The sequence below is a fragment of the Dysidea avara genome, chromosome 3, assembly GCF_963678975.1.
Source record: "Dysidea avara chromosome 3, odDysAvar1.4, whole genome shotgun sequence".
Taxonomy (NCBI): domain Eukaryota; kingdom Metazoa; phylum Porifera; class Demospongiae; order Dictyoceratida; family Dysideidae; genus Dysidea; species Dysidea avara.
The window spans coordinates 25,276,395-25,302,955 of NC_089274.1; the positions used below are offsets into that span (position 1 = coordinate 25,276,395).

The 26,561-nt window shown below is 37.1% G+C and overlaps 1 protein-coding gene across 1 annotated transcript; it reads left to right on the forward strand.

Annotated features, from left to right (window-relative positions):
- Window positions 1-13,046: 13,046 nt before the first annotated feature.
- On the forward strand, window positions 13,047-26,551 carry LOC136250448 (uncharacterized). Its single transcript, XM_066042657.1, has 6 exons — window positions 13,047-13,180; window positions 13,245-13,407; window positions 14,819-15,596; window positions 19,652-19,819; window positions 19,942-20,569; window positions 26,419-26,551. Exons 3-5 carry the CDS (start codon window positions 15,297-15,299, stop codon window positions 20,308-20,310), a joined length of 837 nt encoding a protein of 278 aa, XP_065898729.1. The 5' UTR covers window positions 13,047-13,180; window positions 13,245-13,407; window positions 14,819-15,296; the 3' UTR covers window positions 20,311-20,569; window positions 26,419-26,551.
- The last annotated feature ends 10 nt before the right edge of the window (window positions 26,552-26,561 follow it).

Below are 26,561 nucleotides of genomic sequence, written 5' to 3' on the forward strand. Positions count from 1 at the left end.
AGGTGAGACCAAAAAAAAAAAAAAAAAAAAAAAAAAAAAGGTCGCAACCAACTGACAAGAGCTTTCCACCTCACCAGCTACCATTTCTAGCTGATAAACTATACATAAAAATCCTTTCATAGCTCGCTACACACTGACTACTTTATTAGAGTGACTGCTCTATTAGAGTATCTCGATCTTTATCACGGTTTTCAGCGGTGAGCCCCACTCCAAGAAAGATAATTTCGGTGTGATATCATTCTGAGGGGGGCTAAGCCCCCCCTCAGCAGACCGAGGGGGGGCTTTAGCCCCCCCCTTTCCGCCGCCTATGCCAGCAGGGATGTACAGTTGTGGTCCATAACTATCATCGTGGCTCATTGGACGATAGCGCCGATCGCGCACACTCTCTCCGCGAGATACACCGTCGTATCACTCACATTTACAACCTCTGATACAACAATAGCGACAAAGATGGCGACTTAATTGCATCTAATACGCATGCGCACACCACTGACCCCTTCAATTTTAAACAAGCATTACTACGAACTTTTGCAGGTGTGCTAACTGTGCAAGAAAATCTAGATTTGTATGGCTCTTAGATTGAATAATTAATTTTAGTGGTATTATATGCTTTGCTATATGAAAATGTGTGCGTATGAAATTATCACAACAAACTGAAGTTAGTTAGCTAGCTATAGTGATTAACAGAAGTGTAGCTACTTATTGTAAAATCATTATGACTTTGTTTGGTACAGTAAAAAAAATCTTAAGTCACATGAGATGCTTATAATGAGATGGTGAAGCTAAAAGTGAGACAATAATGAGACCTGATGGTGAAGCTAAAAAGTTATCACATTTAGTTAAGTAAACAAAGCCATACAAAGAATGTGTATTAAACTAAAATATAATCTGTTTCCCATAATATAAGATGGGGTTTATACTAAAGTATAAGATAGTTAGTATAATGCAAGACTATACTGAGATTATTTGTATAGTTTAAGCCATTAGATATACCATCTTATATTCCTCTTTTTTCACAGTGGTGTTTGAGTATGCAATCTGGTTGAATTTAGTCAGGTGCTTCTGAGACTCTAGTAAATGACAACTGTATAATAAAGAATTAGAAAAATGTACTTCATAGTCTGTATTATAATTTGTAGTATACTAAGCCTGGCTCTTGAAAAGGATGCAATAGCAATAGACAAATTTCATTATAACGTATAATAATAACTGCTACCCCTAGCAACCTGAATTTTGCATAAGATGTAGGTGACAATATGTCAATATCTAAAGTAACTTCTCACTTAATTGAGGGATTTCAACATATACAAAAGCCAAAATTTCAAAAAATATCTCAATTTTTACATAATTTGTAGGTGAGAATTTCAATAATAATCTCTCCAAGTTTTAAATGGATAGTGTATTTAGGTCATTAATACCATACCTGTTTTACTGTCCATACAAAAGTCTCAATAGTAGCAGTGAAATTTACCCCGTATTTCACTGGTAGCAGTAAAAAGTTGTAATTGCAATTTCATTGGCTAGAATTTATGTTAAAAATGTAATGCCAATTAGTGTTGAAGCGTGTTTAGTACATAGTGACAAATTGTGTACATAGCAATGCTTATGCACAGCATGCGTATATGCAGCAAGTATGGGAATAGCATGGATATAGCAGTGAAATTTGGGATAAATACCACTCTTGTTGCAGTGAAAATAGAAATTTCAGGTGAATTTTATCCATTTTGAATGCAACACTTGTGGTATTTATCCCAAATTTCACTGCTACCCATGCTATTATTAGTACAAATATGACATTTTTTAATCCCATGATTTATGTGGTTGCCCTTCAACTTCAAAATGTGATATCTCATGACTTATATATGCTATCCATTTAAAACTTGGAGAGGTGATGACTTTAGACATTGACACCTACAAATAATGAAAAATTTAGGTTGCTAGGGGCAACGGTTAATTTCTTCATTATTATGAAATTTGTCTATTGCATGCACTTGCTACTCCATGGCCATACACCATAAGTATATGCAAAATATACTCAAGGTCAGCTTGAGAGAAGAGCATGCAATTTGCTCATATGTCAACTCAGTAAGAAATTTAGAGTATCATAGGTGTGTGTGCGTGTGTGAATATATCAATAAAACTTCTATGTATATGTGTGGCAGGTTTAAATTATGCAACACAAGCCATTCAAGTGAGCATGCAGTATCCATAGTTTGCATGAAAATTGTAGGTATTTGGTTCGACAAGATAGGGAAACTTGTAGTGAGGTGGAATATGATAAACAAATAAGTATATGTAAGTGTCAATTATTATATACTATACATAATATGTAGTTAAGATCAAGATACTTTTCAAAATTGAATGGTTTATTAGTGTAGAGTGTGCAGCTATAAAATCAATGTCTATACAGGTTTGTAAGTTTAGATTATCCCATATTGTGCTTTGTTTGGACACTGAAATTATAAGATATGGCCTTTTTAGCACATCCATGTGCATTATTTCACTTATTTGTCCTGCAAGAATTAGATTGTTCTAACATTGGAGGGAGTTAACAACATTTTGAGGGAGACTGTTCTACATGTGCTGACCAATCTGTTGGTGTAGATCTGATGAATTGCTGAAGTGGAATGGAATATCATTTATACAATTGATTATTTTGTAGATTTCAACCAAGTCACTACTATTATGTTGCCTAAGGCAGTACACAGAGTGCAGGTTTAAATAGACAAGTCTTCATAATTCAACAATCTCAGAATCAACTTTACTCTTTCATGTTCTTTGCCAGGTATACACAAGGCACAGTAATCTGAGTGAATGAATATGACTTAGTAAGATAAAAGAACCTTTTGTAAGATGCTTCAATGTTTGCCTTATCAACTCTAAAATTTCATGGATTTTGCAGATACGTAATCACAATGAAGAGTGAAATCTGGTTTTGACGTTGACCACACACCTACGAAATTATAAATCTTTCATTAGACAACTCATCAATGTTTGATCAGATATTGAATATTCATAAGATATCATACTTAAGTAATTTGTTTATATATGGTCAAGGTCTTGAATCTCTCATCAGGATATGCAACCTGTATCACATGTGCGTTAGTTAGTTTCAAGCAGTTCATGGCACATGTGACAAACCACAAAAGGGATTAACACCGTGACACCATATTACAAGCTGTGACTTGGTAGACTTCTATATGGCATTGTTGTTGGTATGCAGTCAAATTGTACAGTATGTATACCTGAGAGTTTCAAGGGCTCCATGAAATACCCCTTTGGAAATTGGGATGACTTGACTATTTTTCCTGGTTCTCTAAAATGGATTACTTATGGCATAACTTAAAGGACAATTCATAGGCGGCGGAAAGGGGGGGGGGGGGGGGGGGCTAGGGGGCTAAAGCTCCCCCTCAGAATGATATCACACCGAAATTATCTTTCTTGAAGTGGGGCTGAAAACCGTGATAAAGATCGAGATACTCTAATAGAGCAGTCACTCTGTGTAGCGAGCTATGTAAGGATTTTTATGTAGTTTATCAGCTAGAAATGGTAGCTGGTGAGGTGGAAAGCTCTTGTCAGTTGGTTGTGACCTTTTTTTTTTTTTTTTTTTGGTCTCACCTTACCAAACTATAGAAATAAGTCTGAGTCAGCCCAGCCCCCCCTCATATCAACTACTTCCTCCGCCGCTGAAGGACATTATTACTCAAGTCACAATAGCCACTCAAATTATCTGCATTACAAAACTACAAACTGGCTATGTTGCTATGCATGGAAGCCAAAAAGCATAATCAGAAGCCTGATAAGAACATTGTTTACAACAAAGTGCAACACATAGCTAAGCTGAATGGTTAATTACCACAAAATCTCACAGGGATTTTTTCTTATAGAGTAATGAGTATCATATAACCGTGTTTTGCTTGTTTGTAATTTTAATGTTTTTGTGAATCCTGTGATGACACATGACAGCATGATACCCCAATGTAGATGGGAAATTTTCACAAAACTTAGAAGCCTGATTATCTCACTTACATCATATGCAAGGTCTCTAGTAAGGAAGTAGAGTATCAAATACATTCCAGTTATTATCTATGAATATCTACCAATGAATGTTTTTTGTTTGTGCACTATAGAGCTATCTGTATATAGGTAAACAAGTGAGGTACGTAGCTTGCTGGTTTACTGGGAAACATGTAGTGCTATGAATGTGCATATTATATGCAAGGTGTTGATGGCTACTATATAAAGTTGATATTTGTAGTCATAGTACTGTTATACGTATATGAATGCTGAATCATAAAATACATAGTTACCACTACAATGATTCAGCATTTGTGTATAGCTAGACACGTAGCTGAGCCTTGCTGTCCACAGGGTTGTGCAATCCATGCTCCCCCAAATGAGGTATCATGTAACCCATAAGAACGGTGTAATCAGGAGTGTGTGTGTGTGTGTGTGTGCGTGTGTGTGTGTGTGTGTGTGTGTGTGTGTGTGTGTGTGTGTGTGTGTGTGTGTGTGTGTGTGTGTGTGTGTGTGTGTGTGTGTGTGTGTGTGTGTGTGTGTGTGTGTGTGTGTGTGTGTGTGTGTGTGTGTGTGTGTGTGTGTGTGTGTGTGTGTGTGTGTGTGTGTGTGTGTGTGTGTGTGTGTGTGTGTGTGTAGGAATAATGTGTTATGCATACACATGCAGCTCATTAACTACATACATATTATTTGAATGAAAATTTTTACTCATAGTAAAACTGTGCAATTTTTCCAACAGGCCATTCTGTTTTCTTTCATAGAGAGAAGACAGTGATATGATTATATGACATTGTATAATAGTATGTTCACGTTGAGCTGAACCCTCAAAATCATTTAATAACTCATGGATGTAATTACATACGATCTTGAAATTTGGCTCATTTGTAGTACTGCTTGACTATGGCGCGTATTGTGGGCAAAAATTCAATGCGAAAAATCGATCGAATTTTTTAATCGATCAAAAATTTCAGCCAATTGAATTTTATCATCGATCAGCAAAATCGATCGAATTGTATCACCGATCAGCAAATTCGATAGAATTGTATCATCGATCAGCAAAATCGATCGAATTGTATCATCGATCAGCAAAATCGATCGAATTGTATCATCGATCAGCAAATTCGATAGAATTGTATCATCGATCAGCAATTTTTATTTATTTATTTATTTATTTATTTTTTTTTATTCCGGCCCTAATGGCACTCCCATCCTCCCCGATCTCTAGCTAGAAGTTAAACCTAATTTAATTTATAAATGACAAAAAGCAGAAAAAAGAAAAAGCAGCTAAACCTACAGAGCCTACACAGGCCTACAAAAACACCGCATGGACCGCCAGCATACACACAGCAAAACCCTCGGACAGGGGCCAAAATCGATCAAATTGTATCATCAATCAGCAAAATCGATCGAATTGTATCATCTATCAGCAAAATCGATCGAATTGTATCATCGATCAGCAAATTCGATAGAATTGTATCATCAATCAGCAAAATCGATCAAATTGTATCATCTATCAGCAAATTCGATCGAATTGTATAATCGCTAATAATTTATTTATTATAATGCTTAATTATGGTGGCCGACTCGCAGTGAATTGGGGCGGAGACTAAAATATAACTGATCAAATTGTACAGTAATATTATTGATAATTTAACCCATAATCTAGCTCGCAATTAGCCACAGCTATCAAAGGCGTAGGAACAGCCCCCCAGTCTGTGGCCATTGATAGAGACAACAGTCCAGTTTGATATACTCTAATAGAGCGGTCAGGAACTTATAGAGCAGTCATGTATATACCCTAATAGAACATTCATTTAAACATAATAAAAGAATTTCATTGGATAATTGCTTTGAAATTTTTCATCTTTATCGGCTGGATGTATAATATTTTTAGACCAGGCATTAATATGGTTGAAGGTGTCGCAAAGCTGGGTATGACCTTATATACTGCTATAGCAGTTAACTGTGATCATTAGGGTATATGAAATTAATCCATGCATATAATATTATGCTATACATATTTTGTAGTTTTAGATCAAAATTATTATTTTGATTGTAAGTCTATTCATTTGAATCAATGGATGGAATGAAACTTCAACAACTATAAACTTAATGTAGAGGTCTTTAAATATTCCTTTTGTCCCAGTGCTATATTCAGTTTGTTCTTGAAACATCACAACCTTGTTTGCTATATATATATACTCTGTATAGAGTCTGTACATTAATTATAATATCACATTAATGTACATAAAATAGCCATCTGTTGTGCAGAGTTATTTCATACTGGTAGTCGTGTAGATCTATTTCAAAGAGTCCAGTTGTTAGTGAAGGACCTTCTAGTAGTGATTCCTTGCTTGGTTCTAGTGGAAGTAGCTCAAAGAGTCCTTGTTCTCAGTAGCCCTAGCTCTAGCCCTAATTACAAATCTTTGACGGTGGAAGTTGAATCAGAGCATTAACATGGTATATATGGTTGCTAAAAGACACTATGTAAGCATAACTGTAATTAGAATTATTGGTTAAAATTGCTTCCAGATTCAACCTCATAGCACTTATTTTTCAAAACTTTTCTGAGGGAGGGGAGGGGCTTTGCGCACTGTACATGTACTCACAGGTAACTATACCTTCCTCTGCCACTGCTTTAGTGGGCCCCCTATAATTTTTTTGCCTTGCTACGCCCATGGCTTTATTGATTATGATTATACCACAAAACTGCTAGCTATTCAAGTTTCATTCTATACGTATAGAGCTTTCACTTTTACCCTAATAGAGCAATCAGCTATACTCAAATGGAAAAGTAACTTGAATATATAAGATGGAGTTACAAAAGTAGCAGAATATTCTTTAAAGGTTAGTAAAGTGCTTTATATAGTTATTAATGGAATTAGTAGCTTTTTGATTGTTGCATGCATGGAGTAGCTAATCATATAACTAAATTAACATAATATTATCATAACTTGGTATAAGGACCGAATCTCACTGTTGTATCAGAAACCTGTATGTTTGGGATGTATGTTGTACTTTTAACTGCATGTGTTTGAAAAATAATGAACAGTAACCACCCACCTGCATCGAATTTTCAAAAAATCTGAGCAAGAAACTGGTATTCAAGTTTCATGCATTGGCCTAAAGGTATTTTCTGTACATCCATGAAATGTCTAATGTAATGTCTGTCCAGCAGCATTTTAAAATCATTAGCTAATCAATGGGCTAATGAACTCCAGTTCTTACTTTAATTATACTCTACTGCAATAGAAATTTAATTTTGCATATATAAATTAGTGTATAGCATAGGCGGCGGAAAGGGGGGGGGGGGGGGCTAGGGAGCTAAAGCCCCCTCTCGGTCTGCTGAGGGGGGCTTAGCCCCCCTCAGAATGATATCGCACCGAAATTATCTTTCTTGGAGTGGGGCTGAAAACCGTGATAAAGATCGAGATACTCTAATAGAGCAGTCACTCTAATAAAGTAGTCAGTGTGTAGCGAGCTATGTAAGGATTTTTATGTAGTTTATCAGCTAGAAATGGTAGCTGGTGAGGTGGAAAGCGCTTGTCAGTTGGTTGTGACCTTTTTTTTTTTTTTTTTTGGTCTCACCTTACCAAACTATAGAAATAAGTCTGGGTCAGCCCAGCCCCCCTCATATCAACTACTTCCTCCGCCGCTGGGTATAGTACTCAAATAATTTCTTTGTGTGATATCTTGTTCTGGTTGAATATTGAAAGTGTGCTAACACAACACACCAGTTCTCAAAACAGCACATTGCTATGGTGTGCTGATTTGACATGTCAGAGTTTAGCACATGTGTAGTAAACCAGTGTTATCAAGATTGATGCATGGATTTTATAATTAGCAGTAACAAAAATAGAATTATTTATAGTCCAGTGTTTTCTGTCTTCTTCAGCACCTGTTTTCATCACCAGATAATTATCTTCTTTACTTCTCTACTAATATGTTCCTTTGACTATTTTCTCTATTGTAAAGTATAATAGTAGCAGTACTGCCACCAGTTATACTAACCTCACAGACTTGGGATGATTGCCTTTGATTCACTAGCTCCTTAACAGTAAACAGGTGCATGGTTAAATATTCAAAATCTTAATGGTTATCCCTAATCTTTAATTCTTCCAATCACCCAGTGTGCTGAATTTAATGGAAGCGCCATTTCAAGTGTATAACACACAGTGTGCACAATGAGCACATTTTGTGGTATACAAGCACATGTGTTGTGTACTAGACATGTTATAACAGCATATAGCTACAGCTGTTGACTCTGTGTGTGCATATAGACTAACAGTTAATTTTAGACTAAGAAAATTTTCAATATTACTTATATACATACAGTATAGCTATGCATGATGCATTTATAGTATTCTACTTACAACCATACTGCTGCTGAGTCTTCATCTGCTAGTCTATATGATTATTTATACATAGACAGTTCATTCAGACCTCAACTGAGATTGTAGTATGGGCACTACTTCAATTCAAACTACAATTCTACCACTGCTCCATGTGGAACAGCAGACTGCAGGGGCGGTGGAGCAGGCCAAAGAGTGAGGGGGTCAGGCACTGTAAGTTGAAGACCAAAAGAAAAAAAGGTCACAGCCTGCTGACAATAACTGCTCTCCACCAATTACACCTCCTTATTATGTAACTAAGTAATTTGCTACACTGCTTCTCTGAATACTGTGACTGCTCTATTAGAGTATCCAGATCCTGACTGTTCTATTAGAGTATCTTGATCTTCATTTGCAAACAGTGTCCCAAAAAGTGGGGGGACCATGCCCCCCGTCTCCACCGCCTATGAGACTTAGTATATGTTGTATCATCAAGCAGCCATTTTTAGCATTTCTGAGTTCAAGCTATAGTCATCATGACATCTCGAGATTTTATGCATAAATGCTGATAACTATCAATACACCTTCTGGCTTATAACACTGAAATTCATTTGATTGGAATATTGCAAGTATTAACATCCTGATGCTCATGCAAAGTGAGCAGATGCATACTTGATTTTAGTGTACATTTGTCTCAGTCTGTCATGATGTGAAAGGTTACAAGGTTACATACATATGTATACAGCATCTGAGGCTGCCCCAGACCCACATTACTGAAACTTCTTTCTCAAAATGTACTTTCCAACAAAATACACTAAAAGAACTATATAATATCTAATTTTTGCATGCATGGCTTATATAGGATGCTTAGCACAATAGTGAGAAAGCAGCACAAGTGTCAAGAAGTTTAATTCCAGCTCACAGTCTCTGATTGATGTTGAATGTTCTATTAGAGTAGTTGACTGTTGTATTATAATGTTTAGATTTAGCAGCTAATCTTTACTCATGGAAACAGAAGTATATGACCATTGTATAAAGATATATAATTATAGTCATAATCCTAGCTCACTTTTTGTATACTTTTATTGACTATAATAATATATGTATGCTTAACATGTAACTATACATCTATCTTTTACTACAGCTTCTTAGTTATAGCGCATGGTAAAAAACTGAAGGGGGTGCTTCAGCACCTCATGATCATGCATATACACTGTAGGATCACTTTTATTTCTTGGCATGTGAATAGAGACTTCAGACATGGGTCAAACACTTAGGTCAAGGGCTTGAAGCACTTTTCAAGCACCTGTATAAGCGCGTAAGTACAAGCACATATGTTGCAGTTGAGTAAACGCTTCAAGTACAAAGTGAAGCACTATTTAAGTGCTTGATATAACTACTTAATTACTTTATTAACAAACATATATAATGGTGCATGCAGTCATGTACCTATTGTTTTAAGTACTATTGTTATAATGAACAAACATCAATCAGTAAAAGTTTTATCTTTCAATCTGCACCTCTCAGGCCTGAAGACTTTCCCTGCTACACTGAATAATTGTTCTACAGGTACACCTGATAGAACAATTATTCACATTTGATAGCACCTTTTGGCCATTAAATGAGACGCTCATTGGATCAAAGATTTTTGATAAGATCTGGCAGCTTTTGTGCTTTAAAATGTGCTTATAAGCACTTTGAAATATAAGTAATTAAGTACCAGCACAAGCACAAATGCTGCACAGTAACAAATACTTTTAAGCACTTCAAAACAAGTGCTTAAGGTGCTTATAAGTACAAGTGCTTAAGGCTTGACCCATGTCTGATAGACTTCATGCTGATAATAACATAATTTACAGACCTTTAATTCTCACTCAAATTGCAAGGAGATAGCTATTGTCTCAGTGGCAGAATTGCATGAGCTAATTATGCTGGCATAGTTAACATAATATAGGCTACCTAAAGCATTGAGCATTATACCAGGGTGTCTAATACAATGATTTTCAATATTTAAATGTGCGAACCAAAAAGGAAGAGCTTATTAATATTTTAACTAATTATTGAAAATTCATAGCAAGAGTATAATAATATTATACTCTTGCTAATAGTAACAGAATGGTCACTTACTCTAATGAAACACTCTAATAAAATAGTCACCTCTTGAAGATAATTTTGATCCCAAAAGCAATATAATATTTTGAGCATAATATAGGCTTGATTTATTGCTCAAAATCAATAATTGTAATGAATATTATATTGACGCTACTAAAGACTGGCTAACTTATCAAAATGTGATCATTTATAACTCATCTGTCTTATTGGATTACATTATAACATTGCAGCAAGCACAATATCACCAACAAAGCTCATTCAGTCTGGAGTTAAATTTAAGACAATGCATGCATGTTCAACTATACTGTGAAATCAAATGCTTATTAGGTACAGTATGCAATTATCCGGCCAATAGTGGAATATGCTCCAATAATTTACAATTGGTTTCCACAATACTAGTTCAGATATTGATAATGATACAGAGTAAAGCTGCCAAATTTGTATTTAATATAATTCAAATGTAACAACATTGCTTCATGAATTGCACTAAAAGACATGTAGAACAGTCCAGACACATCAAGTACTGTAGAATTCTTAATCAAGAAATTGAGACTCAATTTAAAATTTAATTATCCTTACCCATCTGAAACACAAATTCAAGGACATCAGCTGCATGAAGCTCCTAGCAAAGGATCAACATCCAGCCACCATCTCAGATTAGAACTCTCTGCCTCAACAAGAGCTAGGATGCTTCTACTACTGTACGTAAATGGATTTTAATTTATACCAGACAATTTATACATGTACTCACTCATGTTATTGTTATTGTTAATTGTTGCTGCTTTACAAGGGTGAGCACTGAAGGTCTGACAGCAGCTTGTGCTGCATCTTAGGATTATATACCTAATCTACTAATGGAAAAAAGACTTAAACTTATGTGTGAGATCTGTGCATAGAATAAGTTGCACCTTGGAGTCACATTATGTACAGACTCTGATCTAGGCTTTACCATACATAGAGGTGCACCAAGTTCTCCTGGTTTGTGACAGTGCTCCATGCTTTTTACATGTGCATATCAGGAAGGAATAAAATACAAAGCCTGGGCAGCAATTGATTCAGCATTGCAATATAGGAGAAAGTTAGGGGCAAAGAAATGTTAGGAATAAAGCAGTGCATACATAGGCAAACAGTTTGCTTTATCACTTTGCTTTTTGGTATTATTCCATAACTGGCTCGGTATAATTTTATAGACTCACGATCTGTTATGTGAGCATGTAGGGCCTGCATAATATACATATGTAGCTATATGTAGAACTACTGTAACAGAATTTTCAGTTTTGCTTATACTGGTATGATCTTACTGGTAAATTGACAGTCAGGTACTGGTATATACTGCATGGGTCAGATTTTTGCATCTCACTGGCAAAAGAATCATAAATGGAAACTACCTCAAACTATCTCATAGGTTGATCTAAGGATCGGGTGGCAATCTATTCTAATAGAACAGTCAAGGTATATCAATCATGAGACGGAATGGTCACAATGATGAAATTTTTGTTGCGCTTGCTGTTAAAGGCATGTCAATCATGCAGCTGCATATATGCATTGCATATTATCAGAACTTGTCAGACTATCAGCCTTTTGCTTTGATTAAACCACACCAATAGAGCACTCAGTCTGTTTATCTCTGATTATGAATGCATGCGCATGAGCCAAAGAAGTTGTTTTTTTGGTTGTATCTTGAGAACACAATATAATACAATTAGACATATAGACATTGACATTGCATCACATGACCAGTAACTGTAGTACAATTTTTAATTGCACTGGCTAAAGTTATTGCTATAGCTAGCTCTGCTGTGTGGAATACAGGAGTAGGTCGGATATACAGTGGTAAAGAACACAAACCACTTGCAGTGATAGTGCTGTGTGCATAACTGCTCTTAAGGCAATGGTCAATATGCAGATACAAATAAAGCAGTATATACGAATGTGCATATAGCATTAGGCCAGGCAAAGTAGTTAGTAGATTCCTCGTTTCCCATCAGCACCCACTTGTACCAAAACATTGCTGCCTCAACTTTCATTATTGTGCTCTCATGCAACGTGAAACGCCATCTTATTTACAGGTGATTCTTAAGTTTTGCCAGGAGAAATGTTTTTATGAAAAGCTCCAGGCTGAAGTATTCCAGCATAATGAATAATGATTAAAATTGAGTAAGTGGTTGATGGGAAACAAGGAATCTACTTTGCCCGGCCTTATGATACACTTGAAACAGCAATTGTAAGATCATTACGGATTCTGGTTCCGGTTGTTATAACTTCATTAGTCCTACGTATACCGTGTTTTTCAGGTTTCTGGCGAAAATCAAAGCATTAACGTGATCAAACACGTGATCCGTGCTTCGAACTAGCAAGGCTTACATAACTTGCAGCATACTAGCAATACTTGAACATGTACAATGATCGGCAAAAGGTGCGAATATTCACTTTAAATGCCTTGCAAGTTCGAGATATTTGAATTACAGATCACGTGTTTGATCACGTTTATGCTTTGATTTTCGCAAGAAACCTGAAAAACACGGTATATTATGTGAGGATGGAATGAATTGATCACGTGGTACTTTTTTATAACATCTCCGACAGAGTTGTCGCTTTTATTATACCGTAGAACGTTGGTGAGGCTACTACGTACTCCGGCGGACGTCCAGTCGTCACGGCTACCTAGCTACTTATAACCAGTATAGCCTTTTATAAGCCTACACGGTTTTTGTTAGCTAGTGAGTTAATGTCTGTATCACAATGATCAGTATACCTTTATTGCATGTCTTCATTTTTCGACAGTTCACAGTACAAACCTAGCTACTCTGAAATGATCCTTTAGAAGGATCTTCTACTGGCTGTGCAGCTACAGTTGAATTTTCAGCCTGGGTGCAAGAGAAGGGTGGAGACAGAAGGTTTTGGGGGATTTTGCTGCGCCACGGATTCACTTCAAAGATGTCTCTGGGTACGGCCATATATAGTTCACAAGCTAAACTGGCTGCAAATATTTAAACTGTCAGCCATGATTCTTGTTTACTGTCAGCCAGTCATGTAGGGAGAAATTATGCTGGAAGGGGGTAAATTACATTTTTTCACGGAAGGAGGTACCTTGGCTAGCTCATGCAGTCTGTGCATGAGGTGGGGCCTGTTAAAAATTGTCTAGCCAAGCACATCAAAGTACCTGGTCAGTATAAAACAAATTGTTTACTAATGTAATTATGCATCAGTGGTGGAGATAATGTGGGTGTCCACAGCTGGGGCGAGGGGGGCACAAGCAATAACAGGACATACATGACATTGCAAGACAATATGTTTTAGCCTAAGTCAAGTGCTTTCCAATGATCAGCAACTGCAAAACCTTTACAACAGTTTGATCTCATACATTTTGAAGCCCATCTTGTGCTTTGATGGGACAGTCTGTCCTGGTAAATTGTATTATGGTCAGACATCACTGGGGTGTATCCATTCACTGGACTGGACTACTGGACTCAATTTTTTTTGTTTTCTTGCCTTTTATTGCCAAACTTAACTAAAATAAATGTCTTAGAAACTGACACCATTCACCATGAGACATAAAACTTGTACATTGATCACAAAAACTACATCATTAAAACCTTGGTGTAGTTCTTTATTGTAATCTGCCTACTAATAGCAATGTTTCAAGCACTGTTAACACTGCCGTCTTGTCTATTTAGCCTTCTTTTGTAAAATAGCCACCATATTACATGTTTTACACCATATGATATAGAAATAGCCTGTAGTCTGTGCATTCACTCTAGCTTTGCTGGCTCTTTGGTTTATGATGTTTGTAAATAGCAATGAGTATGTAGTGTTAAAGAATTGCTTCCCAATGTGCATGCTTTCAAACAGGAAGGTAAGGTTACACATATTTGCAAAAAAATACAGTGAATGTAACGGGTTCAAACCAAAGTTATAGACCTACAAAACTATATAGCACCTTTTTCAAACATACTTAATATAACATCTTTAAACAGTCTGTAGGACCAGGTATCTTACAGACCTTCAGTACTTGTGCTGTAATGCCTAATTTAAAAAAAAAAAGATAGACTACAGTTAGCTGTATGTATGTGCCTCATTTTTATGCAAGACAAGACATGGAGAGGAGAGCCCTAGCTTCAAGCGTGGTGTACTACTGTTTGAAATCATTGAAAAAATGTGTTTGAACAAATTTTATGTGAGTACAGTAGTCCAGTCCAGTAATGCAGTCCAGTAGTCCAGTCCAGTGAATGGATACACCCGACACGCTGGATGCTTTGTCATATTTTAGTTAATTTTTGTGTCAGATGTTGATTACCTAACTTGTGTACATATGGCATGTATGTGGTATCTCTAAGTGTTTACTATTTCTTGCATAGCAAACTTGCATTTAGACTCACCAGAGGTTGATGAAATTTCAACAGAAATGAACTGTGGGCAGCTTTGTTTATTGAGGGGACTGATTTCTACAGCCTCACAGGAATTGCCAAGTCTTTATAAATCAACTCACCTCAAGGTGGCTGATGTAAGCACCAAAGGAAAGAATTTACGAACAACCCTGGGAAAACTTTTCAACAGAAAGCCAAATGAACATACAGAAAGCGTGGCTCTTGGTCCAAACAATAGCAAACGTAAAGGGAAAGGAAAGTATCCAATGAAAGGTCCCGTTAAGCGAAAGGTCAAAGAATACCGCCTTAGAGTGATTGGATTATCTAAAGAATGTACTACAACACCAACTGGGCCAGAGAGGGAATCACTTATGAAAGATGTGTGGGTAAGAGAATGTGGCCAAGCAAATGAGCTGAGTAAAAAATTTGTGACGCTTTTTGTTGGGAAGAGACCGCCACTATCCAGTACATGTATGCCAATGGAAGATTTATACGTCCAGCCACCCTTAAGGATGTAGAAAACGCTGAAGACTGGGACGTGGAAACTGCACGAGCTCTCATGGGGAGTGGTTGCTTGTATGTCACAAGAGGTCCTTCAAAGACATCCAGTTACTCCGGAACTTGCGATGAAAGATCCACTAACAAAGAGACTGCATCTGAAAGTTCCACTAAAAAGGGGTCTGCATCTGAAAGTTCTACTAACAAAGGTTCTGCATCTGAAAGTTCTAACCATGTACACAGTGGGTTTACTGATGAATGTGACTCAGAGGTATGGTATGCAATCTAAGTGTAGTAGTATTAAGACATAAAAGATGTAATTTTTATGTTGGTAAATTATATTGCAAACCATGTTTCTTTGGTTACATCGCTACTATCAGTACTTTCCTTGTGGCTTGCAAACGATTTGTTTTATGCACATGATTTTATTGAATAAATCACCTGCGTAGTATCAAGATTTCATAATATTATGAACTCTAGCTAGTATCGATATTGTACCACAGATTGTATTACGACACATAATATTTGTATCATACAGTACAGCACGGTAGTACTGTATAATAGGGATCATGGGGTTTCTTGCCCTAAAATGTCACCCAAAAACCAGCCTAATATTAACTTAATGATAGATTGGCAGTATTGGTTAGGTATAGCCAAGCCCAAAAATGTCTTTAGATCAACTCTAACCAACTCAAGTTGCTATACATGAAATTTTAAACATTTCTTATAAACAGAATTTTCTACTATCTAACTAATTGATTCCTTCGGCCAAGTAGTGCTAAGCGGTATTGATTTTTGATAGACGGTACGATATTTGCTTAAAATACCATGGTTTCACAGTTTTTGATGGTATTAACTGATGTTGAACAACATTAATTTTATGCATGTTTACAGCTATATCATCGCTGGTCTGGTTTATCTATGACAACAATTAGACTATAGATCTGGAAATGGCTGAAATTTGTGATTCTGTAATGAGAGTAGATACAACTGTAATGCAGTTGCTCTATAGGTTACTGGTTTCCATGAATCACATAATAGCCAGCAAGCTATATCCAGCAGCCAGTCAACAAAGTAGGCAAATGACCACATAGACATCTAGGCATTTATTTCTTAAAATCCATTCTTGAACTAGCTGAAAAATCTTGTTGCTCCTTGTAGCAGCTGCTCTTGACATCTCTTTGGCAAGTCATTTGTTGTAGTTAGCCTTATTCTACAAATTGCAATAGTGTAATCTCTACCACCCCTTGTATCCAGTTAAGTAGCCCCCCCACCAGGGCCTTTATTTAGGACCCGGCGTATAGTACAGTAGCTGCTACATGATGTTTTCTTGCACTTTTGCCACTTGTTTTTGCAGCTGTTACAAGTTGTTTTATTGTTCTTTGCCATTTACAGAACTGCTTACTACATAAAAGCATAAATACCGTGGTTTGTCACTGGTATTGGCAAGCCAGATGGTTTTATTTGTTTACGCCGCGGTTTAATTAAAATACTATTATACAGCTCAGCACTACGACCAAGCATAACTCGACTTTGAATAAGGCTACAGGCTTGCTTTCTTCACTGTTCAGCGTCGCTTTGTCCCTAGATGTGCCTTTTCACCAACCACAGCAGTTACAATGCATGCATCATTGTGCTACCTTTCCCTCTTTTGTGTCCTGTTCCTTTCTCGTGTAGGCACCAATTTGCGGTATGTCCATCATGGCTTCAGTGCAAGACTTTAGTGACTGCCTTGATTACAGAGGCACTTCTCACACTATTCTTTGCTTGGAATGCTATGTAACATGTTCTATATCACTGAAAATGAAGCGCATTGGCAAATTCGCTTTTCACTCTTGATAGCATATAGGGGTGTGCATTTAAATGAGCGAATTTTCTGTATTTTCTGTAGTGGCTGGATTGATTGCAGAGGTGCTTTTCACTCAATTCATTATGCTGTACAATGGGCTGAACATAGCTGAATACGAAGCATACTGGCTTATCAACTTTCCACTAGTTAATGATTGGGGTGCGCAATCAGACTAAATATGTTTTTAAAAACGGTATGTGCGGGTTCACCAATTATTATGTTAGAAAAAAAGTAAACAAACAAGAATAAGGAAAATTTAGTAATTTTACAATCTATTAGGGATCATAGTAATAAGAAGTAAAGAAACAAGGGTGGTCGCATACACCTGCAGATATACTAGTGGATATTTAATCCCTAATTTGGTCTGTATCCCTGCCTATAGACTGAATTAGGGAATGTCCACTAGGTGTTAAAGTGAAATCAAACTTTGAATCTGTAGTGTTAGTGGTTGTTGAGTTATGTTGGGCAGCTAGTTAATCAATAGAAATTTCCATTGAAAGGAAAAAATTATTTTTGGAGTAACCTATTGAAAACAGTTTTAGCTGTTTTAGCTTGATCCTACCTACAATTCTGCCAAAGCACCATGAAAGCTGGTTTCTGGTTAATAGAACTAATCAAGTTGCTAAACAACATGATTAGTACTATAATACAGAACGGTATGATGATGATGAGTACTATTACTTAAAAGTGGTATACCCACGTGAATGTAACCTGCAGAGTTAGCTAGTAGTGATGCACCGATAAGGGATTTTGCCAATATCTGATTGGCTAATATTGAAATTCATGTACTAACCAATACCAAGAGTATATAATGGGGAGGGAGAGTTCGAACTACACTATACCATGTGAAAAATGAGCCTGTAGGTCCTATGGCATTGTTCAAACAATGTGGTGATTTGTGTTGATCAGTAAGTAGCTAGCTAATTATAAATGTGGTGGGTGCGACACTGCTGAGTGAAAGGAATAGTGTACTAGACACATCGCACAGAAGGAACTCGGCACAAACAGAAAGATATAGGCAGCTAACCTGATGAAGCATATTTATAAATATCGGCTGCCCACACAATTAAAAATTATTGGAAATCAAATCGAAATTACCTTATTATCGTATTGATATCGTATCGAAATGAAAATCCTGATATCGCACACCACTACCTGCCAGCAAAAGTGACATGTCTAGATGGAGGTTCAACCATTGTGATCCCATTTGGACCACTTATAGTAGCGTGTTAAATTTGGGCAATCAATAGCGGTCAGGTTTATAAGAAGAACCGGAGGTATGCGAGTTACTTTACGGGCTCATTTTTCACAGCCTATAGTGCAGTCCGATACTCCCCTTCCCCATTATACTCTTGCCAATACCAATAACTAATCCGATGTTTATGTTCCACTTGGTAAATATAAAATTGTCATTTTAAACTATTAAATTGGTCTAATTTTTTTATTACAAAAAACTAGTGTATTTAAAAATTATTAAAGGAAGTAGGGATCTAAGCAAGTAGTGAAACAAGTGACTGATAACTATACTGGTATTACAACATAGCCCTGTGGGAAAATCCCTACATTGGCATTGAACCTATATGCCAATGTAGGAATTTTCCAATACGGCTATGTTGTAATACCAGTATAGGTTCAATACCAATGTAGAGATTTTCCCACAGGGCTACGTTGTAATACCATTATAGCTATCAGTCACTTGTATCACTACTCGTCAGAACCCCAAAAGGCACATCCCACCGGTAAGTTCATTATTATGGCAAAATTTGGTTGCTGTTCACTGCGTCGTTTAGTCTCTAGCCTTGCAACTGTGGTCAGCAGTTAGTGAGTGAGGCAGTGAGGCAGATCAAATTAAGGGTTTTGGTAATTTTAAACAAATTCTATATTTGGCCTTTTGTAACTGTTTAATTGTTTCAAATGCTATCTGTGGCTTTGGTTACAGTAAGACTATTCTGTAAAGGCACTTTTCAATGCTTAAGATGTTTGGAAGATGCTTTTTAAGGGTGGCCATTTTGGGGGAGCATACGTCACTTAAATTAGGGGTGATCCCTACTAAACAGTACCGAACTGTTTGATCTCAGCAGAGTCAATAAATTCAGGAGCTTAAAATGTTTTTAGTGCTTATAGACTTCTGTTAAAAAATTAATTGGTCAAGTATCGGTTAATAATTGCTGTATACTGCAGAAATTTTGCCGATTAACCAATTTCGGATTAATTCACCAGTTATCCGTGCATCACAATCAAGGTAAAAGATGTGTAAGCTACATAATTATCATTTGGTCCTTGGTTCCTGAGTCCACTGTTTATTCCTGTTCTTGCGATCCATACTATGTATGTAGTACTACTTTACTAAATGATATCAATTTTCACAAAAATTAATATAGCTTTTGATATTAAGTTGTATATTTGAAGCACCCAGACAATTAATGCTGTTATCTAAATGTGTACTAGGTTTTTAGATGCAAATTTTTTGTGCATAGATGCTTTCTAATCTACAAGTGCTGAAAGAAATGTTTTCTTCAGTATCAGAAGAAGTCCTCATGACAGCGCTTAAAGATCATGATATCAATCAAGCTATTGATAGCTTGCTGCTAATAGGTTCTGGTACACCACTGTCCGTAGCTCGAGAAACTGATAATAAGACCATGGTATGACTGTATACTATAGCTGTTTGTTGTCTTGGTTGTATATATATATATATATATATACTTGACTGATTGTTGCAATAATTGTACCAGCATGCTTTATTCAGTTATTTTGTCTCCTTTAGAGAAGTGAATCTTTCACTTGCAATGTGGCTGCACAAAGCACTTACAGTGGTGATCTTCAATTTAGAGGCAGTTCTGTTTTGAACCCAATCATAGTGGAGAAGGACCACCAAGAATCTTCTACTGTACAAGGCCCAGCCTCGCTGTATTCATTATTGACTGTACATCAGTCGAAAGTTATTGATCAGACAGCAGAACACATGCTGCATATAGACAGATCAACACCTGACAAACTCTGGCAAGGTGTACTAGGATTTTACAAGAGTGCAATGTTAAAACCGTACAAATTGCATCAAGAACTTGTAGTGCAGTTTATATCCACAGGTGAAGTTGGGGCAGATTCTGGTGCTTTAAAGAGAGAGGTTTTTTGAAGATGCTTTAGTTGAGGCCAACAACAGGTTATTTGAAGGGGATGAAAACAGGAGAATAATAAAAAAAGATTATGGCCTAGAATTCATGTGCGAAATTGGAGGAATGCTTGTAGCTCATTCAATCATGCAGGAAGGACCAGCTTTTGCACGTTTCAGCCAATGCATGTTCCAATATATTTCCAATGATGATTGCTACCCAGAGCTGGAGGATATACCATTGAATGTGACCACACATTTATTGATAACTTACATTGAAAAGGTAAAAGAAATAGTTATAGTTTCTCTATATATACATTGTTTTCGTACTTATATCAGTGGCTACAATATATCATACAGTACAGGTTATAGATGCAACAATATATCGATATATCGCGTATTGTATCGGTTTAAGGGTGCTCTGTATGGGTCATGTATGGCTCCTATGAAATTACCATAACTCACAAATGGTTTGGGCAAATATACTGTACTTTCTTACTGGATATAAGCTAACACTAGAGCACACTTTATTCCAAACCCAACTGCTAATTTGCTGTAGAATGCGAGTTATAGTTTTCCCTTTAAACTAAAACCAGTCTTACAGTTTACACACTAGAGCCTTGATACTTTCATGATACACTATACAAAACAGTGCAAACTATTGTGCGTTTTTATTTTTGTCTTAGATTCTCATTCGTCAGATACTCAACTTCTGGTTAACTTCCGGTTCGACACTCCCACCAATCTTTCTTTTCACTTCCATGCTATTTGTCACCTGAAGTTGCTATCAAAAAACCGCAAGCACTTTTTTTTAGCAAAATTACTACAGTAACTCATTCAAAATTGTCATGCCTTTTGGGTGAAAAATGACAGACTAGTTCTATTTTAAACAGAAGAGTGTAGAATAGCAAGGGGCATGCCTGTTGCCTAACAGACAGGTGCTAAAAATTTAGTAATAAGCCACTGACTAATTAACAACCATAATATTTCTATCAGTGTAAAAGATAACCTGTTTTGCCATGTGACTTGGGAAGCCTTATGCAAACTGTACAGAGCACCCTGAAGAAAATTTTGCTGTATCGATACTAAGTCATTCTGTATTGATATATCACGTGTCATGATATATCAACATATTGTGGTTTGTTAACATGGCTGACAATCAAATTGTTTACATTGTGGTTAAACTGAATGGTATATTGTGCTTCTAGAAGTCACTTATTTCTCTTTAAAAACAAGAAGTCACTTATTTCTCTTGCACCATTGTTTAGACTCCATTTTGTATCGTGCAATATATCACTATCGTGATACAGCAGAGGCAATACATCGATTCATCTACACACTATCGTTGCAACTCCAGTACGGGTAGTACAGTACAGTAGGGATGATGGAGATGTATGTTTTCTTGCCCAAACACCAGCCTCACATTTTCTACGTAACCTGCTTGGCAGTATTGGTTGGGCATAGACAAGCCCAAATATGTCTTCAGATCACCCCTAAACCCTTCCTTCCTAAAAAATTCTAATTGACCAATGCCTTCAGCCAAGCATAACTCAAGGGATACAGACTTCACTTTTGCACTGTTCAATGTCACTTTGTCCCAATACATGCTTTTTCGCTAACTGCAGCAGCTACAACACATTCATTACAGGCTTACCTTTGTCCTAAGTTTTGTGTCCCATCTCAAGGGCAGCGGAGCAGGCAAGTTAGTGAGGGGGGGGGGGGGGGGGGGGGAACTCTGGTAATGAAAGTTGAAAGCACAATACAACAATGCATGCCATTTTAGGGGTCTACTCAATTTTATCTGTAGTAGCACAGTGAAATAACCTAAAATACAATCTAGAACAGCGTTGAAACCGGGTCGGGTCATCCGGGTCACATTTTCTCCGGGTCATCCGGGTCTGACCCGGTTTACAATTTATCCAGGTCTGACCCGGATTGGATCAAGTGAGAAACGAAATTGTTCGTTTGACGACGTGGAACTTATAAATGCTATCGCGTAGCTCTTTTGTGAGCCACGCCCACTTATCACATTACCAACATATGCTCAGCCACGCCCATTTGTTAGTAAGTGCAGTATGTAGCACGAAACTGAGGGTATCTATGGTGAGGGGTAGCTATTGTCAGTAGATGAAGACCTTTTTTTTTGGTCTTCAACCTACAGCTAGGCTGAAGTTGCAATATTTACTCAACACGAATCAAACGCTCAAAATGAAGACTCGTTCGCTCGCTCGAGACTAGCCGAAACACGTCTCGACTTTAATTAATCCGGGTCAAATCCGGGTCAGTGGGTCATCCGGGTCAGCAGTAGTGACCCGGTTTCAACGTTGATCTAGAAAGCTTCTAAAATTCAAAACATTCCTTGGACAATGTCCCCAGCTATACTCAGGGGAGGATCCAGAGTTTCAGAAAGGGGGAGGCACAATTAGAAATACATACATGATAAGGCTATACCTATTTGAAAAGCTGTGACTTGTTTGTGACTCACCATGAGTCTATAGTAATGGACAGCTACACTCTCCTAAAACAGTTAAATTAGGTGTCAGACTAGTTAGTTAAGGCTGTGTCACAAGTGTTGATGTTTACAATTGGGTAAAGCCAGGTCCTATGGTTAGTAGAGTTTCATGCATGAGTGTTAATACTTATATAATAGTACACTGTGTATGTGAATAAAAATTTGTATGAGATGTTGCAATTGCTGTAGCCATACGATAGCTATCACAAGGTACTAACAATCTGAAAGATCAGGGTGGATTAAATTTATGATATATATTGAAGGCTGAACATTAGTGATTTCTGCGACAGGTGCATGAAACACAAAACACTAGTTTTACTTTGTTTGCGGCCCTTCACAAGGCCGCATCTAGCAGTACGGCCGGTATGGTTTTAGCCATACCAACTTTTGGACAGCCACTTCAAATAAAAAAATAGCACGTGCGATTAACAAAGCAAGCACGTATGATTAATGGCCCAGAATAAGTCTTCATCGTCAGTGGACTCATGATTTGATTTGCCAGATACAGTATCCTTCAGTGTCAAACAACTCAATTTTTTGTTCGAGTAATGTTTCATTCTTCAACATTTTAGTTACGTGTTTCAGACTCCCTGTATTCACAGGCTTTAGCCTTCTCACAGGTCCCTAGTGGGACAGCATTTAATAAAATAATAATGGCCAACCTTGTGCCTTCTCCATCTTGGAATAGGTCTTCATCGTCAGTGGACTCACAGTTTGATTTCCACTGAGATATTCCTTGTGTGTTTGTATTTCATAGAAATAGTTTTCACATGCTGGCATAATAATCACTACTATGGTAACAATCAAATTTGAAGCTAAAAGCACTCTAGATGCCATTTCAGAACACTAAATTAAAAAAAAAATTCCCCCAAATTGCGGTACTTTTAATCTACTTAGATTTGCAGTGTTAGATCCAGCCCTGCTTTAAACAATCCCCAGAATCTGGACGAAATGGCTGTTGGAGTTACACCAGAGCCTTTTCCCCCACTAAGGGGAAAAAAAAGTAGTTTGAGTATGAGACTACACATATGTATCCTGAGGGAGATATTCGATTTGTACATTTGAGGGAATTAATATTTTTGATAGTGTGCCATTTTAAACAGTGTAGTTGTCATGGTTTTAAAGAAGTCTGATATTTTAGGGAATTCCCACCCTGTAGCTAGCCCGGCTAAATGTTCTACTCGACGTTCTAGCTACTGTGACTACAGTTCGCCTTGGAGTGGCTTTATAAATAACAATCCCTTCTAATGGCACCTTCGGCTTGGTTTCTGACTGCAGGTGTATATCATGCACATTTACGAGAGAGCTGGAACTTGCTTACCCTTTTTCAGTCGACATCACTGGTAAGCTGGGTGTCCTGCCTCTCACACTAAGGCAAGAATGGCGAGACGAATGGGGCTCCTGTTAACCATGGAACAGCACAGGGGTCTTCATCCACACATCCTTTCATTCGATCAGTTCGATCACCTACGTGTACCTTCTCGCGCGCCTCTGCATCACTGCGCTTATATCTTAGTCCGTACCATGGTACACAGGCAATACCTGTAATAATTTTCTAATAACTCGTACTTATTACCTGTTAACCGAAATGCGAACCGGGTGAACCAGAGTAACGGCTAGAGCTACAGTAAATACGCCTCTTAGTCTACTATTATTATACTGTTACTATTACTAACACTTTACAGTGACCAGCACTGAAGGTCTGACAGCAACATGTGCTGCAGCCTTAGGATTAGCTACCTAACCTAATTTCAAGGACTTAGACTTATTGACTTGACATAGTGACTGACTTAATGACTGAAAAGGTGTAACAGAAAAGGGGCCAAAGAAAGGAAAAAAATCCCTCCAACCCCCGGATTCGAACTGCAGGTCACCCAATGTCTAGTTGGGGCCACACTCAGTCTTCCTCCAGGAGGGATGGATTTTCTTCCTTAAACCTAAGTATTTATTACTAACACTTTACATTGACCAGAATTATTTGCAGAACACGGAGAAGAATTGTGTTACAGTACTCCAGTGCACCTTTCGTGTTATAATTATTTTTTACGTACAAAATTGCCTGAGGGTGGGTTACTAAATGAACATGTGTAGGTGACTAAATGAGCATGTCAGGTGACTAAGTGATTTAGTAACCCTCTAAATGAGTTGTACCATAGTCTAAGTTATTTTAGTTATAGTTATAGTTTGAGTTAAGAACATGAAAATCTTTTAGATTTAGTTGTGCATAAGAAATCTTTTGGTTTTAGTAATCTTTCTCAATTCTTTTGAGTTTTAGATTTAGTAAATTATTCTGTTGTTTTTTTAGTTATAGATTTAGTTTTAGTTACAATATAGATTTGCTTTTAGTTATAATTTTCAGTAGTTTTAGTTAACTAATACATATTTACCTTACTAAAAGTAGTTTTAGTTATAGTTAACTAAATAACACTAATACCTGGGGGCTCCATGAAATTCCCCTTTGGGAATTGGTATGACCTGACTATTTTTTCCTGGTTCTCTAAAATGGATTACTTATGGCATAACTTAAAGGACATTATTACTCAAGTCCCAATAGCCACTCAAATTACCTGCATTACAAAACTACAAACTGGCTATGTTGTTATGCATGGAAGCCAAAAAGCATAATCAGAAGCCTGATAAGAACATTGTTTACAGCAAAGTGCAACACATAGCTAAGCTGAATGGTTAATTACCACAAAATCTCACAGGGATTTTTCTTATAGAGTAATGAGTATCATATAACCATGTTTTGCTTGTTTGTAATTTTAATGTTTTTGTGAATCCTGTGATGATACTATTTTTTTAAAAATTTATTTATTAATGCTTTACAGCACAAGTGCTGAAGGTCTGTAGGACACCTGGTCCTACAGCCTGCTCAAAGACTTTAGCTACTTAAGGCATACATGACAGAATACCACAATGTAGATGGGGCATTTTCCCAAAACTTAGAAGCCTGATTATCTCACTTACATCATATGCAAGGTCTCCAGTAAGGAAGTAGAGTATCAACTGTAATCAAATGCATTCCAGTTAATATCTATGAATATCTACCACTGAATGTTTTTCGTTTGTGCACTATAGAGCTGTCTGTATAGGTAAACAAGTGAAGTACGTAGCTTGCTGGTTTACTGGGAAACATGTAGTGCTATGAATGTGCATATATATGCAAGGTGTTGATGGCTACTATATAAAGTTGATATATTTGTAGTCATAGTACGGTTATATGTATATGAATGCTGAATCATAAAATACATAGTTACCACTACTATGATTCAGCATTTGTGTATAGCTAGACACGTAGCTGAGCCTTGCTGTCCATAGAGTTGAGCAATCCACGTTCCCCCAATGAGGGATCATGTAACCCATAAGAGCAGTGTAATCAGGATCAGGAGTGTGTGTGTGTGTGTGTGTGTGTGTGTGTGTGTGTGTGTGTGTGTGTGTGTGTGTGTGTGTGTGTGTGTGTGGTGTGTGCATGCGTATGTGCGTGAGGTTGTGGGTGTGTATGAATAATACGCTATGCATACACATGCATCATTAACTACATACACATTTGAATGTAACTTTTATTCATAATAAAACTGTGCAATTTTGCCAACAGGCCATTCTGTTTTCTTTCATAGAGAGAAGACAGTGATATGATTATATGACATTGTAGTAGTGTTCCTGTGGCCAGTATGATACATGTTAACTAACTGTTGTAAGGAATCTGTGTATACATTATTGTGGGTTTAATCTGCCAACAATGCACATGGGAGAAGTTCTT

Bases quoted from the DNA above. Each gene is read 5' to 3' on its own strand.
- LOC136250448 (XM_066042657.1), top strand. From the start codon at position 15,297: ATGTATGCCAATGGAAGATTTATACGTCCAGCCACCCTTAAGGATGTA. The intron at 15,597-19,651 runs GTATGGTATGCA...TTTTGTGCATAG, and splicing joins CTGATGAATGTGACTCAGAG to ATGCTTTCTAATCTACAAGT. The intron at 19,820-19,941 runs GTATGACTGTAT...TGTCTCCTTTAG, and splicing joins AAACTGATAATAAGACCATG to AGAAGTGAATCTTTCACTTG.